The sequence below is a fragment of the Chrysoperla carnea genome, chromosome 1, assembly GCF_905475395.1.
Source record: "Chrysoperla carnea chromosome 1, inChrCarn1.1, whole genome shotgun sequence".
NCBI lineage: Eukaryota > Metazoa > Arthropoda > Insecta > Neuroptera > Chrysopidae > Chrysoperla > Chrysoperla carnea.
Window position 1 is genome coordinate 137550433 of NC_058337.1, and position 18541 is coordinate 137568973.

At 29.7% G+C, this 18541-nt stretch overlaps 2 protein-coding genes across 3 annotated transcripts; both read right to left on the bottom strand.

Moving 5' to 3' along the window:
- Positions 1–9630: 9630 nt before the first annotated feature.
- On the bottom strand, positions 9631–11902 carry LOC123305952. 2 transcript variants are annotated; one of them, XM_044887794.1, is made up of 2 exons: positions 11842–11902; positions 9631–10866 (listed from the first exon to the last, which is right to left on the bottom strand). In XM_044887794.1, exons 1-2 carry the CDS (start codon positions 11863–11865, stop codon positions 9970–9972), a joined length of 921 nt encoding a protein of 306 aa, XP_044743729.1. In that variant the 5' UTR covers positions 11866–11902; the 3' UTR covers positions 9631–9969. The 2 variants fall into 2 exon arrangements, with proteins under 2 accessions (XP_044743729.1, XP_044743730.1); XM_044887795.1 differs by lacking the exon at positions 11842–11902 and adding an exon at positions 11705–11795.
- Positions 11903–15633: 3731 nt separating this feature from the next.
- LOC123295356 (bifunctional endo-1,4-beta-xylanase XylA-like) lies at positions 15634–17822 on the bottom strand. The gene is made up of 2 exons (XM_044876680.1): positions 16305–17822; positions 15634–15726 (listed from the first exon to the last, which is right to left on the bottom strand). The coding sequence occupies exons 1-2, from the start codon at positions 17820–17822 to the stop codon at positions 15634–15636; spliced, it is 1611 nt and encodes a 536-aa protein (XP_044732615.1).
- Between the last annotated feature and the right edge of the window lie 719 nt (positions 17823–18541).

Here is an 18541-nt window from a genome sequence, read left to right on the forward strand (position 1 = left end):
CTCCGATAGAAATACTTTAAAACGAATATTTTAGTATAGCGGACAGTTTACCTAAAGCATCTTTTGAGTGCATTCAAGTACATTGGATACACTTTCAAAGCGTAATTAACCAGCCACGGAAACGCAGAATGCGCTTTAAATTTTTGCCTGACAGATTTATGGTAGACTTTAGAAATTGATACAAACTTTTGTCCTAGCTTTTAGATTTTCTTGAGTAATTCATAATTGCTTGATAGATTGCAAGCGGGCGGAAAAATCTCGCCCGGTTCAGTTCCCACCCAGGTATAAAGAACTTATTAATAATGAAAACTGTACAGTTTTTATTTGGATTTATTATATGACCTTCATCAAAAATTGGTTGCTAATTTTTTTTGCTTATATGAACCGAACTACTAGTTTTTTCCATTTATTTCTTGAAATATTTTTACCCTTCCGAAACTTTTCAAATACATTGTACTACAATTAATGTGATGAATGAGTCCACCATATATAAACCACACACATCTATCTAACTGACTCCCACAATAACTTATTTTGAACAAAACGAAACTTAACTTGCTTGGTTCAGTATCGGTTCAGTCCTCAACTACTCTGGTCGATAATGTAGACAACAACTACTTCCTTCCAACAATGTATTATTATTTAATTGAATTATAATGAAGTTATTGGTTTTATTGGTCTTACTATGATAGAAGTAAGTATATGGTTTTTCAATAAACTCTAAAACTGATGTTTAACAATGAATAAAGTTAACTTTCTTCACTTGTTAAACTGAAAAGATAACTTTACCACCATACATGTTATTTTGCGTTCAGGCCAAATGAAAATTTAATTTTATTTATTTATGAATAAATAATTTTATGGTAGAGCAAATTATATTTAAATATTCATTTTATTTTGAGGGATAATGAAGGAGTTGTTTTAGGTAGTTGTTCTTTATTAATTTGAAAATAATAAGTATCGAATACCGGGCGTTTCAGTTATTTTTATCAAAGAAACTATTAAAAATTTTAAATTTTAGAAACTTTTTAAAGTTAATGATTGATTGTTTCAATTTATCTAGCATTATAGTTCAATTTCAAAGCTTCTATTTAATAGGGGGATCAGATTAAAGTTTTTTTATCACTGCAGATGAAGAATTCTCACTTCACGAAAAGAAACGTGAAGTTGGTTTTTAAAAATTGTTTACTAGTATGCAAGATATGAACGTTTAAAATTCCTAATTAAACAAAGAGGAAGATACCTACTAGTGACATCCTACGTGGGTACCGCCATAGAGATAACATATAAAACTTTGTTTTGTTGAAAGGACCTTTGAAAGCAATCTTTGATTGCTTATAACTTCTTCATTTTTAAATCAATTTTAATTTCACTTTCAAATTTTATCATGGTATCAAATCTAGTTTTACATTTTTATGGGTTATATGACCAATTCGATACCAGGATTATCCCCTATTTGAACAAATTTGGATAAATATCAAAATTCAACCATTAAATATTATTTTATAATAAAACTTTTTAAGATAAATGATACACTTGGGTACGATTAATTACGATATACAAATAATTAAAATGAAACTAATATAATTATATAGTTCCTGCGTTAATGAGTGAGGTAACATCTACATAAACAATATTCTTGAATATTCGTTGTTCGGTAAAACATTGAATTTTTGGAAATTCGGCCCCGGGGCTCAAAAGGGGATGTGAATTTTAAGTGTACAATATTTACAATATTCAAAAAATAACCATTTTTCTCCCAAGCGGTATGACATGAATGCGTCTTTATAAATCGATAATCTGAAACTATATTTAATCACAAAATATTTGAAGCAATGGTTTTAAAGATAGTGGTAGGTAAAGCAATGGAATTTGATGAAACTCGGTGGATAGGGTAATTTTGATCCAAATAGTATAAGAATCAGGTTAATTTAATGATTGGATGCAGAGTTCCTGAGATATCGCAATATTTGGATCGATTTTAGTCCGTATCTCAAAAACTATTCGACCAGTCAACAAATGCACCCGATTTTTTGTACTTTTTGGGTCAAAATTACCTTATATACAGAGTTTTATCGAAATTGGAGATAAACAAAATTTCTCGATTTTTTGCAATTTTTTAAAGGGGTACCCCTTTGAAAAAATCGAGAAAAACGCACAAAAAAATTGTTTTGGAATTTGATAAAACTTGGTGGGTGGGGTAATTTTGACCCAAAAAATCCATAAACAAAAGGGAGGAAAAGTGAAAACGCTAAAAATTCGATGTCAATCATACGATCGTATGTCCTTTTGTCTCAATTTGAGAAATATGATAAGCTTTTCTAAGAACTTTCCTGTTCGATTCTTATAATATCCCATAATTTTTAACATCTAATAATAATATCATCTAATAATATAACTCGTTGTCGTTGTCAAAAAAGGGCCTTAAACACTAATAAATAAATTTTAATAATATCTCAATAATAACAATAGCAATAATAGTAATAATAGAATGATATATGTAATATTTCAAATATATATTCGATTATATTATATTACGTATATAATCATATAATTACATTAAAATGTAACTATAAATTTTAATAGGTATACGTTCGACTTCAACAATGCGTATGGATGTAATAATATAATACCTACCTCCCACTCCAACATTAATATATGTATATAGATAGATATATAGAATATATCTAAATCCAATCCATATATGATAATTATAAACTAAAATGATCCCCTAAATTATATATCATTTATGTACAGGATGTTTATTATATATTCAAGGAAGAAATTAACGTTAGCTTTTGTAGAGCTGGAGAGGAAACGTTTTGAATTACGGCGGTGACAATGTATCGGTAAAAATTAACGGAGATATTAAATTGAGGACAAGGTACAAATCTTATTATATAAAACAAAGTCGGGCTAGTTACACCATTTTTAACTCAAGAACATGTAAACCGATTTAAACCATCTCTGTATTGTTGGATTCGTCTCCACCCTGAATACTAAATTGATTTTACAAATAATATTTCTATATTCATGGGCTTTATTTTATTTTATAAAAAGTTAGGGTTGCTTATCAAAAAATTTAAACCCCTGAAACAAAAAGGAAGACAAGTGAGCAAAAAGGAAGTAAAGTGCGGTACTATTTGTGTTTAAAGTTGAAACTGTCTAGCGAAGAGGGTGCGTAATTGGCAATATTGTGGTGTGGATTATTATTTAAATTACATTGGAAAATAATTCAAATTATAAAATTCAATGACCAAAAATATTTTACTCTGGTCAAATTTCTCTGGAAAATGATTGTCATCAAATTCAATAAAAAAAAGTAATTTTCAGTTTTTCTAAAAATTAGGTTTTAACTATAAGGTTTTCACCGAAATTAACTGAATATGAGGCCGACTCCCAATTTTGGTATTTGAGTCGGGCTATACATGCTTTATTTCAAAAACTAGAATTTAGGAGCTTTTTTTGTGTGAATTTTTCTTTTCCCTGGTGCAAATGACTTTGGAAAATGATTTTCATCAAACTTATTTACAAAAAAATAGTTTCGATTTTTCCAAAATTTCTTTCTTTTTAACCTGTTTAAAAATGGTGTTAAAAGATCATTTTGAGGCATGATTTACGAAAATCCATTTCAAATATCGATATGAAACATCAGGTTTTTAGAAATCTTTTTTAGCCATAATTTACGAAAATTCATCTCAAATTTCGGAAGGGGGGGGGGTGTTTTTACATGCTATATTTGAAGTATGGCACTATTTTCTCTCGGGTTTTAGCAAAGTTTGATAAACTTTCATTAAATTGAATGACCAAAACCTCTGCCCTTTTATAAAATCGAGATATCTTAAAAAAAAAAATTTCTTCTGAAGTTGTGAAAAACCATGTTTAAAAATCATTTCGATTCTTAATTTACGAAAACGCTATTGATTTTTACAATTTTAAGAATTTTGGGCTGGGACAGGGGTTTTAGGCCATAAAACAAAAAGACAAATTTATAATTTACTTGTAATCTTACCTTCAAAATTTAAAGAATTCCTTATACATTACAATATACATATATATGGGCATCCGCATGTATTTATTGATAGGATTTATGTAGGATATTGTTAAGTTTAATGTCAAATAGGATTTGCTTTGTATAACACCCCTACGTTTACATATAACAAGCGGAGTAGAATTGATGATGTAGATAAGATAAAATTGATCTGACCATCATTTAAACTTTATTGATGCATGGATAATATTAAATTATACCTATCTATACATAATCTATTATTATTTATGCTGAGGAAATAAACAATGCAACTATACAATTAATAGATATTATTAGCAAAATGACATGATTCTTGTCAAAGATCTTATAGAAAATTCGAAGTGTAAGGCTTAATGAGACAAGAGTAAGTTAATGACATAAAGTTCATATTCGATTCGAGTTCATTTCTAAAATTTTATTACTTTTGCATATTAAATTTCTACATTTCTGAAGGAAATTACCTTTAAAGCTGAATCATGCTTAAATGAAAAAAAAACAGTCGAACCCGGACTTCTTGGATTCATGTCAAGCGCCCTACCAATTAGGCTATTCGAGTTCTAGACATGAATGCTATTTTTTCAACTTGAATTTTCTTACTTTGTTTATCCACTTATTTATTATTATTACTTTTTGTTTTTTCTTTACTTTTAATCATGCATACGATATTTATTTACATCATGGTCTCTTCGATTATAATTGATGTTTTCAATATGATACATACAGCGTAAACTAAATATTGACAAATATCTTTTGTAGTAATCTTAATTAAAGAGAATTTAAAAAAAAATTAATCTCAATCATACTGTTCATAAAATGTTTCTAGTGGATCATTTTCCTCGCTGTTAACTGTATATCGTCGACTATTGTCGGCTGGCTGGTTTCCGAATACAAGATAAACTTTTATTTTGTGAAGAAAAACTTTTCAATTTGATAAGTAAATAAAAATAAGTTGGATACTTCATTTAATTTTTTTCTAGCCGATATATAGGATGAATACAAATTATACTCATTCTTAACATGAGTAGCTTTTTCTTTTAAATAATTTGATTAAAACGAAGTGAAAATTTCTTTAGGCGAGTAAAATCTTATGAATTAGTATCACCAACCGACATTTTAATGCTAGGCAAAAAAAAGTTAATAACTGCACCGAGATTCGAACGCAGGCCTTTCTAGAAAGTATGAAACGAACTGACCAAAAAACTTTTGTGTTTTTTTCATAAAAGATAAAAATTGATGCAATTCATAATTGTTACTCGGCACTTACACGGTTCCTAAGCACTCTGAGCTTTGTCGTTTTTGAGATCTAAGATTGATGATCGCATGCTCGCTTATTTCATCAGCCATTTGCTGATTGATTTTTTTTTTACATTTGATTGGCAGGAGCCCCTATGCATTCGTCCATCCTGGACCAGAGTCATAGTTAAATTTTTTAATTAAAAATTGATTCGTGATGATAAAAAACTTAAATAAAACATCCTTTATATTTAAGAAAGGATGTTATAAGAAAAAAGGATTTTACACTGAAGAAAGTCAAATAAATCTCAGTATATTTAAATAAATAAATATTTGACTAATTATATGAAGCAGATAAAGAACATTTGTCATTATTTGTTTGTGTCTGGTTCTAGATTTTTGTATTCGTAACAAAAAAAACTAAAAATTAATACAAAATGGGGCAAAAAAAAAAAACAATTTTTAATTCAAAAAATCATCGGATATTCTTATAAGTCTTGTTCAATTTGTTTTCTAGAGATCATTGAACGTCTGAACTTCTGATAAGTCCGTCAAATATAAGAGATTGGTTGAGGTATCTAACGTCACAACAACGTAAAGCAACCGAATTTTTGCCTTCAAAATTAAAAAATATATTTGTATACCATGTATATGAAATATACCAAGGAATACTAAGTTTATTCCCAAGTTTGTAACGCTTAAAAATATTGATGCTATGAACAAAATTTTGGTATAGGTGTTCATAAAATCATTTAATTAGTCCATTTCCGGTTGTCTGTCTGTCTGTCTTCTGTCGTCTATCCGTCTGTCATCACGTTTACTCAAAAACGAAAAGAGATATCAAGCTGAAATTTTTATAGCGTGCTGAAGACGTAAACTACTTCTTGAACTTTTTTCGTGGCGTTGCCTAACTCATAAATTATTTTCTTTCCAGATCTCATCATTGAGATAGTATGCTTCTGGGATACAGATGAGTTCTGCCGGAGCGATACAGTGTTTCTATCAAAGATACAATCTTTATCTGAGTAAATTATCTTGTATAAGAAGACGTAATCGAAAGACTATACTTCGGGCGGAAATTTTTTTTATATACTCTGATATAATATATCCAGAGTATATAAACAACTGTCTCTGATAGTTGATGTATTTTGTTAAAGAAACTTGAATACTACGAAGATTTTTATGATAGTAAGCATAAAATTTTATATTTCGTTTCCTCTTTCTTATCTTGCTGTACTAACATCTAACGGTTTTCATAACAAGAATTTGACGGAAAAAAAAACTTGAACTCCTTTCACAAAAAGATTTTCATTTAAAAAAATAAAAAATTTACATGAAGGAAAAAGCATTTTTAAAAATATAATATTCACACTTACTAACAATAGAAAGAAAAGCGTACATTGTATTGGGATGATGTATTACACATGCGAAATCGTTTTTTAAAATTGTCGGTACAATTGCCGAAAAATAACTTTATTCATAAAAATTTTAGTGCTTTTTCTTATCTGTGCCATTATATCAGAACAGAGAGATTTTTTTTTAAGTTTCCACTTCTTTATTTCGAATACTGGGTGGAAAAAAAAAGTAAGGATGTTTGTTTGTGTGTTTGTTTGTTACGCTTGCTTTCACGCAAAAACTAGCAAATGGTTTTTAATGAAACTGTACAGAAATACAGCTCATACATCCGAATAATCAGAATAATAAATGAGCTATAAATTAAAAAGATATAGATAATAAAAAAAATTTTTTATTTTTAATAAATTTAATCACTTATTTACTATTTTAAATTTTTATAGACATCTTTAATTTATGGTTCAAAATGATGATCACAGAGCAGAAAATGAACATAAATATTTCTGTAAAAATTTAAAATAGTAAATGCCACAATTCATGGCTACCTTTTCTGATATACTCAATGAATTATGACTACTTTACAATTTAAATAATTGAAAACTGTGTATATCTTCTAGCTGCGTAAAACAATCCCTTCAAGTGTTTACGGTGGAGGCTATAAAGCGGTGGTTTTTACTTTTAAGCCCAGTGAAGCGGGCGGGTATCAAGCTAGTATAGACTAAAACTCCTCAATTTTTTTACCATGTGTCTCATGAAATTTCACGTCCAATGCAAATAATCGCAACTTTCTAAGGTAGAATGTATAGATTCAAAATGGTTGTTTTGGAGGTTGATTTATTCAATTTCCGAAGTAGAATTGTGACGTATTATTACAATTTTTCCAAGTATTCTATTAATTATGATGCGTCAAAGAGAAAAATCCCATATTTAGAGCGTAAATACTTCATAATCTTAGCGTGAATATATTTAGGGGTTGTTTTCCTCATTTTCGGAAATAGATATTAAAATAAATTATAACTGATATCCTATTCTGATGTATAAGCTATAATACTGTGAAGTTTCATAAAAATCCGTCAAGCAGTTTTTGCGTGGAAGCGTAACAAACCAACACACAAATAAACAAACACAGTTACAGTTATATTTATAATAATAGTTATAGGATAGAATGTAAACTTATCGTATATGTAAATTCTATGATTGGGTGACACTAAAGGCCGATACGAACGTGCTCCAATACAAAGACCGGGTATTCCATTGTATTTTAAGTATTTTGCACTTTAAAGATATATTTCATATAAACAGGATGTCACCACATATTGGACACATGATCAGTAGATTCAATAAATTTTATATGTACGCGGATGACACAAATATTAAAACTTCCTCAATTGTCGTAACAGAAACTCAATCTAAGCTCGACATGTTCACAGTCTTTGACGACTTTTGCCATAGAATCAGTACCAAACTGAATCAAATAAAGATTTCGCCATTCTGCTTGCGAGGGTTGATTAATATTCGATTGAAAACACTTCGATAATACGGAGCAGTCTAAACATTTAGGTTTAACAATTAATCGAAAGCTCGGCTGGGTCTGATTGATAACTTTAGTACCAAAATTTCAAGATACTGCAAATAAATTATTTTTAAAACGAAAAATTATTCTTCGCTTTATGTTTCACTTAAAACCCAGAAAATCCATTGAACTTATTGTAAAAGTTTAACAATTTTTACTGTTCTTTGCACTTTTGGAGGTATAAATGTAGAATCAACCCAAAATCTATACTAAAACTAAAATCGTTAACTTAACAGTATACATAATATGACGAAAAATAAAGCATATTTTGGGTCAAATTTAGTGTAAGTAAATCACAAATGTTGGGTGAAAATTCAAATTTGGATATACGTACAAGATTCTTAAATAATTAAGCTTATTAATTTTGAAAATATTTGAGAAGTAATCACATATTATTGGGAAAGGTAATAATAATTTGAATTACTAGAAAGTTTCAAAAAAAAACGTTACAATACTTACCTAATTTGTGAAAAGAACTTTATCGATAAGACTCCCTGTTTTAAAATCATCGCTTTACTATTGTTCCTCCTATCTATAACAAACGTTCCTCGCTCGCGCTACTAAATTTTACATTCTCGTCTTTTGATATGGTGATTCCTTTTTTATTGTAATTTTTTTCGAATCATTTTTATGGTTCCGTCTCTTAAAATGGGGAAAAAAATGAACTGTTGAGTCTAATTGAGCGTTCTAAGAAATTTTATCGAACGGCTTGTTTATTGGACCATTAATGGACGTATTTAGTAGTTCATTAGAAAAAAAAACCATACAAAAGCTTGTTGGAAAAGTATTCTACTTCAAATTTTTTAGACCTAAAAATGAAATTTACAATTTTCGATATTCTTTAAGAATGGAAACGTTACCTATATAATCATACCTGTGTCTTTAATTCTTTACTGATAAGGATTTGGTACGTATAATTCAAGGATTCTCTAGGGAATAGCAAAAAATTTTCTGATTAATGAAGTTAGAGCTTAATAATGTCTGTAAGGCTCGATATACTTTTGAAGAATTTTTACTTATTTTGACTACTCGAATTCAATACCTAGAAATCGACGTTACTAATGATAAACTTCTGTAAAATGGAACCATTTAAATGCTTCTTCGTCTTTGTACATACTTGACGATTTTATTCTATTTTTTTTTTTCTTCAAAAGAATGGTGTATTTTTTTGGTAAATTTATGGTTGCTCTATTGAAATATAATTTAATTGAACTATTCTTCATAAAAATGTTTGGGGTCACATAAATTTACGAACTAGGAAAAAAGAAAAATTTAATATTTTTCTATTGTATGAGTGTTGTAAGAATTTCCTTTATCGATGATTTCGATGAATTGATTTTCACTGATTTTTTACGATTTTGATGTTTTTATCTTATATATCGAATTGAAAATGATACAAATATGTACACCAAATAATATTTTAATAAAAGATTGTCAGTAAATCCAGCAACAAGAATTCTAATTTTGTTTGCATAATTAAAAAGTAGTAAAATAGTATATTACTCTACAAGGGCAGAAAAATATGATGGCGCGCAGATCAGAGCTCTCAAGCTTTCTGCCCGTGTGATGTATACTACTTTTCTTTATTTTCGGCCAAATGTACGTGCTTGCGGTTTCTTTTAGGAGGCCGAAAGTCTGACATTTATGCTTTGGTACCATAGCATAAATTTCGGACTTTCTGTCTCTCAACAGAAGCAGAAAGTACGTACTCGAAGGAAAAATCAAACAAAAAATTAAATTGACTATTAAAGCAAATACATCAATGATCTTTCTTCGAACTCTAATTATTTTTAATATTGATTTTTATCTGGCAACGTTCTTTTGCCTCACTACTCGAGGCGCCGCCTATGCCATGATTTAGACTAGGCCAAAGGTCAAAGGGATAGGGTCTAGTCTGACTGATCCCTGGCCAATTTAATAATGAAATACCATCGTCTAAATAATCTGAAAGTAATGGATTTCTTTCAAATGATTCTTCTTCATCTGAATCTCCTTCATCTAAAAATGATGGATAATAAGCAAGTGGATTTACTTCAAATGGAACTTCTTCATCTGAATCTTCATAATGTGGATCATATGAAGGTTCAAATGAACTTTCTTCATCTGAACCTTCTTCATCTAAATAAGGTGGAATATATTCTGGAATTATTTCATCTGAATCGTCTTCATTGGAATCTTCTTCTGGATAATAGGAAGCAATTGGACTTATTTCAAATGAATCTTCTTCATCTGAATCATCTTCATCTGAATCGTCTTCATCTGAATTTTCTTCATCTAAGTAAGGTGGAACATATACTGGAATATTTTCATTTGAGTTTTCTTGAAGTTGTGGGTGTACGCTAGACATGCCTGGTGAGCCACCCATCCCTGGGAAGCCTTGCATGTTAGGTGGATACATCATAATTGTCATATCTTTGCCCATTACTTGTTTTTTACCTTTATATAGATTATTGTTCGTTTTAGAAGGATGTCTAGAATGATGTTTTTGTATCCCATTGATTCTACTTTCATTTAAATTTACAACTTTTGCACGATTTGGGCTTCCCATTCCCATTAATACTCGTCGTAATTCGTTGAAATTGTTGAATGGTCGAGCACTTCGTGATCTTCGGTTAGAAACATCGGTTGAAGCGTTTGATAACCAAATTTTGGAAATAATAATACTGCATACTGCCAACTAATCAAAATATTTTATAAGTATTTTTTTAAGACTAATCAGATAAGACAGTTCATTATAAATATTCAATGTACGTGTGATATTGAAAAAATCGATTGGAAAACGAAAAAAGCACATCTAGGCGAACGAAAAAGATCTCTACAAAATTTCTATTTGATGCGAAATTTCCGAGATATTCCCAGTTATTATCCAATCACACACAAAACACTAAAAGTCAGGGGACAAGTAATCAGATGTTTTTTTTAAGGAATGGAACAATATTGAAAATGCATATTTTTTTGAAACTGAACTGAAAATATACGAATATTTTTAATAAATCTGATTAAGAATGTTTCTAGTTACTTAACCACGCTTTGGTATATAGTACTAAGAATGAGTTATAATAGATCTGCAGATAAAAGGACGTTCCCAGAGTGTATGAAAATATTTGAGACTTACGTTTCAAATTTTCAGGATGAATTATGTCAGAACTTGGAAAAATTAGACGAAAATTAATAATAAAATTTTTCGATATTATAGTTTTTGAAATGTTGATGCCTAAAGATTTAGACAAAATCACTTATAGAAGAAATAAAACACAAATGCAATTCATTTCATCATTTTATATGTATTTGATGGAAAAACGAGGGCCGCTTGTTAAAATTTTCTTTATAGGAAAATATTTGTCATATTTTTAGTTAATGAATATATGAAGTTTTTCCAATTAATTCAAGAAAATTAGCCTTGGTACATATCTAAGCATATCTTTAAAAACACTTCAATATAGCATTTACATGTTAAAAATGCAAACAGCTCAAATCAAAAAATTTATCACCGTAGGGAGTTTTAAAAAATTTACCTGCTTATGTGGCATTAATGAGAATGCATATAAACGATTTAAAAATGATGCTAAGAAAACGTAATTTTTGTCGCAACGTCCTTAATTGATGGAACACAAAAAGCAAGTAAAAAAATAAAATTAAAAATTGAATTTACCAAAAAAAAATTCGAAACTTTCATATTTGATTTGAAACACTAAAATATTTTTAAATTCAACGATTTCATATTTTTTTAATAACTGATTTTTAATTGAATGTTTGCTTGCTTTATACGATGAGAGCAAGAATTTAAAATATAGAACAAGAGCCAATGATTCATTTTGTTTTGGTAGTAAAGATATTTTAAATAAATTAAGTAGAAAGATTCTGTTAGATTCATATGTACCTTTACTCCATGTCATTAAAAACACACATTCTAAGCGTTATTACTATAATCTTACATGTGATGAGTACACTTAGAATGTCTTAACTAGAGTCATTTCAATAAAATTGAATATAAGCTAATAAAAGCTAGGTCACATATATTTTGATCCATTTTCGAATTTGAAGGTGTTTACAATAGCTTCATACTGCATTATCATATTGAAACATGCAAATTATAGGCAACATCACGAAATATTGCATATTTTTGAAGAAATTTTTTGATGAAATCTTTATAATTAGATTATATCGTGGTATTTTCTAAAAAAATCAGAATCTTTATAGATAGAGAATCAAAAGCTAAAAAAACCCACATTTTCTGCCTAAAAAAATCTTTGGCTCTTCGTCTAAAATTCGCGGTATATTATCTACATACTAATAATCACAGTTGATGTATCATATTTTATACCGATTTTTGTTTTTCTGTAATTTACACTTCTCCATTTCTGAAACTTAATGCTAGTTTTGGTAATTGCATACACGATCTTTTTGAATGTCTTCTTTCCAAATGTCTGCTCATGGTAGAGGTACCTAAATTCAAAAATTATGTTTTTATAAATGAACTCTGAAAAGCGTTATATTATTTTGTGTAAAATTTTATTAAGATTATTTTTGTACATAGGCTATAAGGTAGCGAAATTCTGATCGCGTTTAGCGATTTTATTATATTAATTATTTAATTGGGGGTAAAAATTTTAATTTAATGGCTACCATGGTTTGAATCGTCACCTTGGAAGCGGCATGCATACCACATACCATACAGGGTGGATCGTTTTAATCTATTATAGCTTATGGCTGGTTTTGTAGTAGACCAATCAAAAAATAACTTAGGCCCAAATTGCTGAATTTCAAAAGTTTAAAGTCTTTATTTCTGTCTCTAATTCCCATGGCAGCCTATCGTCTTTTCTTTTTTTTTTTGTTTCTTTTTATCAATTTCAGTGAAGTCTTCGTTTAGTGCAGAAAATATAATCAAAATGAACGCTACCTAGCATAAATATTAACCACTTTTAATTTTATGAGTAATCTAGATTTTTATTTAGAGTGTCATTGATTATTCAATGGGTTTTAGTAAGTAGAGATTTATTTATCATTAAATTACGAAATTCTATACATTAAAAAAAAAAAAATTTTTATTTCTTTAAAACTCGAATTAAATTTTGTAATGAAAAATTAATTATTTTGAAAACTAATACTATCATCAAGCAGTCTAATCTTACAGTCTTACAGATTACAGAAATTCAATTCACGAATAGATTTCATGAGGTAGTTTAGTCACGCAAGCCAAATCTTAAGAAATCTTCTAAACTTTGAATATAAACCATTGATTAATTTTTTTCCAGTGAAGGAGATTAACCGTTTTGTCAAAAAAGTAATGTTCTTGACGTTCTTGCCTGTATCCTTCTTCTTCCATCTTATACTCTTTGGGAATGGTAACTTTAGCAATTGTTATGGCGGACGAGTCAATGCAGTTGGTGATTCGCGCAATACTTCTGGTGGAAAGCCCTATTCAATACTGTAATATTATTTAGGTTAACATAGATACTATATTATTTGTCTCTATATCAAACCAGCTTTGTAGTAATTTTTGGACAAATTGACATATTTTAGTTAATAAGGATATCAATTGGGTATAAAATAAAAATTGGAAAATTTTATAATTAAAATTATTTTATTTCAAGAGTCAAATAGTAGTTAGTTTATAATACAACTTTTGTAAAAAAACATTTCAAGAAGAAAAAAAACCTAAAGATAAAGAAAATGCTGGTTTGTAAATCAATGTGTGATAATACTCAGGAACGGTTCCATTCAGTTGAAACTTAATAAATATTAAGTAGCTGTCGTTGAATACAAGTGCCATCTGTTATCAAATAAAATAATCCATTTATTGTATATCATCTCTGTTCCTATCCCTATATATTATAAATGTGAAAGTAAGGGTGTTTAATTATTTGTTTGTTACGATTTGGCGGAAAAACTACTGAATGTATTTGAAAGAAACTTGACAATAATATAGCCCATATATAAGAATAACACATGGGCTATAATTTTTAAAGATACATTTAAAAAATGATATTTATTGTTTTGACATTTCATAAAACATTGCGAAGGAGATGCAGTTTATGGACATCTGTTCAAACAAGGTTATATTATTTTATTTACTTTTTATTGATCTTTGCCATTTATTTAAGGACGAAAGAAATTATTGTGTAATTTAAAAAAAATTAAAAGGTCATTTTTAAAGACTTTATTACCTACGTCTTTTTTAAGGTAGTACCAGCATGAAATCACTTTTCGACAGATTTGGCCGAATTTTTTTTCTCGGGTTTATAATAGCTTTATTTATGAATTCCTAAAATTTCATAATTTTTGACCGTTTAGATCGCGAGATATTTAAAGACAAAGTTCGAGATTTTGAGGGTCATGTCCCATTTAAAGCATGTAAAATGTCCGGTCTCTCCAACTATTTTTTATGATATTATTATATATTGAAGAAAAAGTAGAAAAAAATGTTTATACAATAAAATTCTAAAAAAAAAATTTAGAAATTAATTTTCACTTTCGAGATATTAATTTTGACGTAAATTGATCGAAATTGGGACGTTGGCATAATTATTTCCCATTTTAAACGGTCAAAATTTCTGAAACTTTGGGAATTAATAGTAAGCATTATTAAATTCTTAAATTTAATTTTTCGTTAAATTCTGTCGAAAAAAAAATTGTACCATTGCTTTAACATAGAAACTGCAAATACCATGCTGGAAATACCTTAAAGAAACTAATGGGTATTTTTTTTTTTTTTTTTTTTTGATAGCAGTTAGAACTGATGCACATCGACATATGTGATATTTATAAAAAAAATCGACTAAAATAATGTTTTCTAAGAATATTCCAACTTAATTGTAAACAGTTTCGAATGGATTATTATAATAAAAATCGTCGTAATGGTTGTCTCCAAAAGAATTTTGATCGTATTCGTCATTTGGTAAAAACGGATCATATGCGTAATCTGATAAAAAAGGATCAACATTTTCATATGAAAATTCACGCTCATTGACAACAAATGGATTTTCATCAAATTGATCAAATTCATAATTCATTTGTTCTCGCTCATCCAAGTCCTGTAAATATGCATCCAATTCGCGGCGTCTTTCAAGACTTGCTTCCTGAGCTCGTATTTTGTCTTCTTCTTCTTTGCGTCTTATTTGTTCTTCTAGTTTTGTTTGAAGTTCTTGTCGTTTTGCTAGAGATTCCGTGGTGGTTGAAATTTTGAATGTCGTCGACGTATTTTTCTTCTTTATGTTGGTGTTTTTAAACGCGACTCTATTATGCGGTATGTTAGTGTCAGCTGTATCCAAGTCCCGTCTGAGTGGTTTGACATGTTCAGGATACGAACTATATATTGAGTTCCAATTGATTAACGGTAAAAGCATAATGGTTTTTTGTCTTTCATTTTTTCGTAAAGTTGTAATTTTTTCATCTTTCAACATTTTTAGTTTCCTTAGAAAACTATGAAAATTATTGTATAAGTTCAATGGAAATTCTCTTGCATTTCTCGAAACAGTTGTAACAACATTGCCGCTTGCAAAGCTAGTATAATGTTGGCAGATTGTAATGCAGCAAACTGAAAACTGTCAAAAAATATTTTTAAATTTCAACAATTTGCATAAAATTCATCAGGCAGGAACTAACTATGTTAGTTAAGCGAATTCCATCTTAAGAAAATTAAAAACTAAAAAGAACTACAATATCTTGTAAGATTGTGTAGTAAAGTGTGATTGGATAAGAGTTATACAATTTTTCAGTTTAAATAAAAACAAAACGGTATAAGATATCAGGTTTTTTTTTTTAAATTTTTAGACATTGTACATAAACACACGATTGTTAATCGGAAAGTGTGAATACATTGAAAACGATGAAACGTAAAGATATATTGAATATTTCGATTTCCATTTTTGGACCCATTATGACAACTATCCTATACTGGGAACTTTATAACTTTAGTACCTACATATTCTGTACGCAGAGGGTATTAAAATTTAAAATAAACCAAATTATTTTGTTAAAACTATTTTATTTAAATCATGCACTTGTATATTATTTTTATTAAATAGAAAACATTTCGAAGGGAATATATAGAAAACAAAGAATAAACAACATTATTAACTGAATCTTAAAAAAGTTTTAGGTTAATTTATTTACATTTATTATTATATTACAGCCGTCATTTTCTTTGTACTTAGATGCTGCGTCCGCTAGTAACCCTTCTTTACTGTTTGAGTCACTCGATTCATCATTGTCGATTTCAAAGTCATCCTCTTCAATATCTCGAAAGTCATAATCTCGTTCTCCAGAATTTTCATAATCATCGCTTCCTTTTTCAAAATCCTCTTCGATTTCCCATTCATAGTCGTCTTCGTTTCCCCATTCATTATCCTTTTCGTTTCCCCATTCATCATCCCCTTCGTTTACCCATTCATCATCCTCTTCGTTTCCCCAGTCATTATGCTCTTTGATGTCGTCTTCATCATCCTCTTCTTGTCCCCATTCATTACCCTCTTCGTTTCCCCATTCATCATCATCTTCGTTTCCCCATTTATCATCCTCTTCGTTTCCCCATTCATTATCCTCTTCGCTGCCTTCTTCATCATCCTCTTCGTTTCCCCAGTCAATATACTCTTTGATGTCGTCTTCATCATCCTCTTCTTGTCCCCATTCATTACCCTCTTCGTTTCCCCATTCATCATCATCTTCGTTTCCCCAATCATAATCCTCTTCGTTTCCCCATTCATCACCCACTTCGTTTCCCCATTCATTGTCTTCTTCATCATCCTCTTCTTTTCCCCATTCATTATTCTCTTCGTTTCTCCATTCATCATCATCTTCGTTTCCCCAATCATAATCCTTTCTGTTTCCCCATTCATCACCCACTTCGATTCCCCATTTATTATCCTCTTCGCTGCCTTCTTCATCATCCTCTTCGTTTCCCCAATCAATATACTCTTTGATGTCGCCTTCATCAACCTCTTCTTGTCCCCATTCATTACCCTCTTCGTTTCCCCATTCATCATCATCTTCGTTTCCCCAATCATAATCCCCTTCGTTTCCCCATTCATTGTCTTCTTCATCATCCTCTTCTTTTCCCCATTCATTATACTCTTTGTTTCCCCATTCATCATCGTCTTCGTTTCTCCATTCATCATCCTGTTCGTTTCCCCATTCATCATCCACTTCGTTTCCCCACTCATAATCGTCTTCATCAGAAACAAAAAGATTATATCGTCCCCAATAAGTTTTCTTCTCTTTCTGAAGAGGGGCATTGCCTTGTAGTTTGAAAGGGTACCCTGCGGTAGATTGCGATGAGTATGATAATGAATTCAAATGATAGGGATAGCCTTGTTGATTCCTTGAATACAGATAGCCAGGGCGGTAGTAAAAGTTGTAAGGTTTCATTGTATAGCCTGGGTTGCCATCGCTGGGATATTTAATTCTAAAACTTTGCTTGCCGGTTAGTGTTTCATCATATCTTTGATCTGTAGAATTTTTAGACTGTTGTTGGCGTGTGGCAAATATTGTTCTTCCAAAATGCTTTTGTTTTCTTAGTGTGTTTATATTTCCTCGATGGTTACTATGCCTATTGGACGATAGTTGTCCAATACCATATACCAAATTTGTTGATGGTATGGCATGACAATCAAAATGTTTGACGAGCGTGAACATGTACAATACTGTAAACTAACAAAAAAGTTGGTTTTTATGATACATATTGCGTTGTTAAACAATTTTAAGTTTGCAAAAATTCAAAGTTAAAAGAAATTTTATTTTGATAAATTTGTCAAAATCAGTTGGCAAAAGTCGCATTCAAGCAAACAAAATTTTAATTCTTTATTTACAAAAATAAATCAAAAACTATAGCTTGAACTACAACAGATCTCAGTGCAATTTTCTCTATCAAGAACCCATCTGCTGCTGTCCAGGTTATATGTTACTTCTGCAATGGAATCTAAAAATGGGTTGGGTTGGAATTGAGATATGGATTTTTGTACATAAAGTTATAAGACTCCATTAGACCGTGTGATATAAATTGTGCTTTCTAAAATGATTACCACATACTTGAAACCTTAGTGGCTTCCTTTTGCCGAGTTTACCATACTTCTCTCAACGAATTTTTTCGAAAGTGCTGCGTTTTCAAATGAGCATGATAATAGCATATTTAAGTTATCGGTCTGAAAAAACGCGACATGGAATTTGTCATGGACTATGAACACTTGATAGCATTAGTTATTCGACAGTGCTTGAAGTCAATATTTAAAACTTGATTTTGAAATTACAGGTTTAAAAAATTTTTATCGCCCATTTATATGGAGAGAGGAGTGGGAGGTATATGCAAATAAAAGTGACAGTAGTATTATTGATATTATTTTATTTAAATTATTTCA

Coding starts and splice junctions, on each gene's coding strand:
- LOC123305952 (XM_044887794.1), bottom strand. CDS start 11,865: ATGAAAGTTTCGAATTTTTTTTTG. Junction 10,867..11,841: donor AAGTTTCGAATTTTTTTTTG/GTAAATTCAATT, acceptor TATTTTGATTAG/TTGGCAGTATGCAGTATTAT.
- LOC123295356 (XM_044876680.1), bottom strand. CDS start 17,822: ATGTTCACGCTCGTCAAACATTTTGATTGTCATGCCATACCATCAACA. Junction 15,727..16,304: donor GCTGTAATATAATAATAAAT/GTAAATAAATTA, acceptor GACAGTTTTCAG/TTTGCTGCATTACAATCTGC.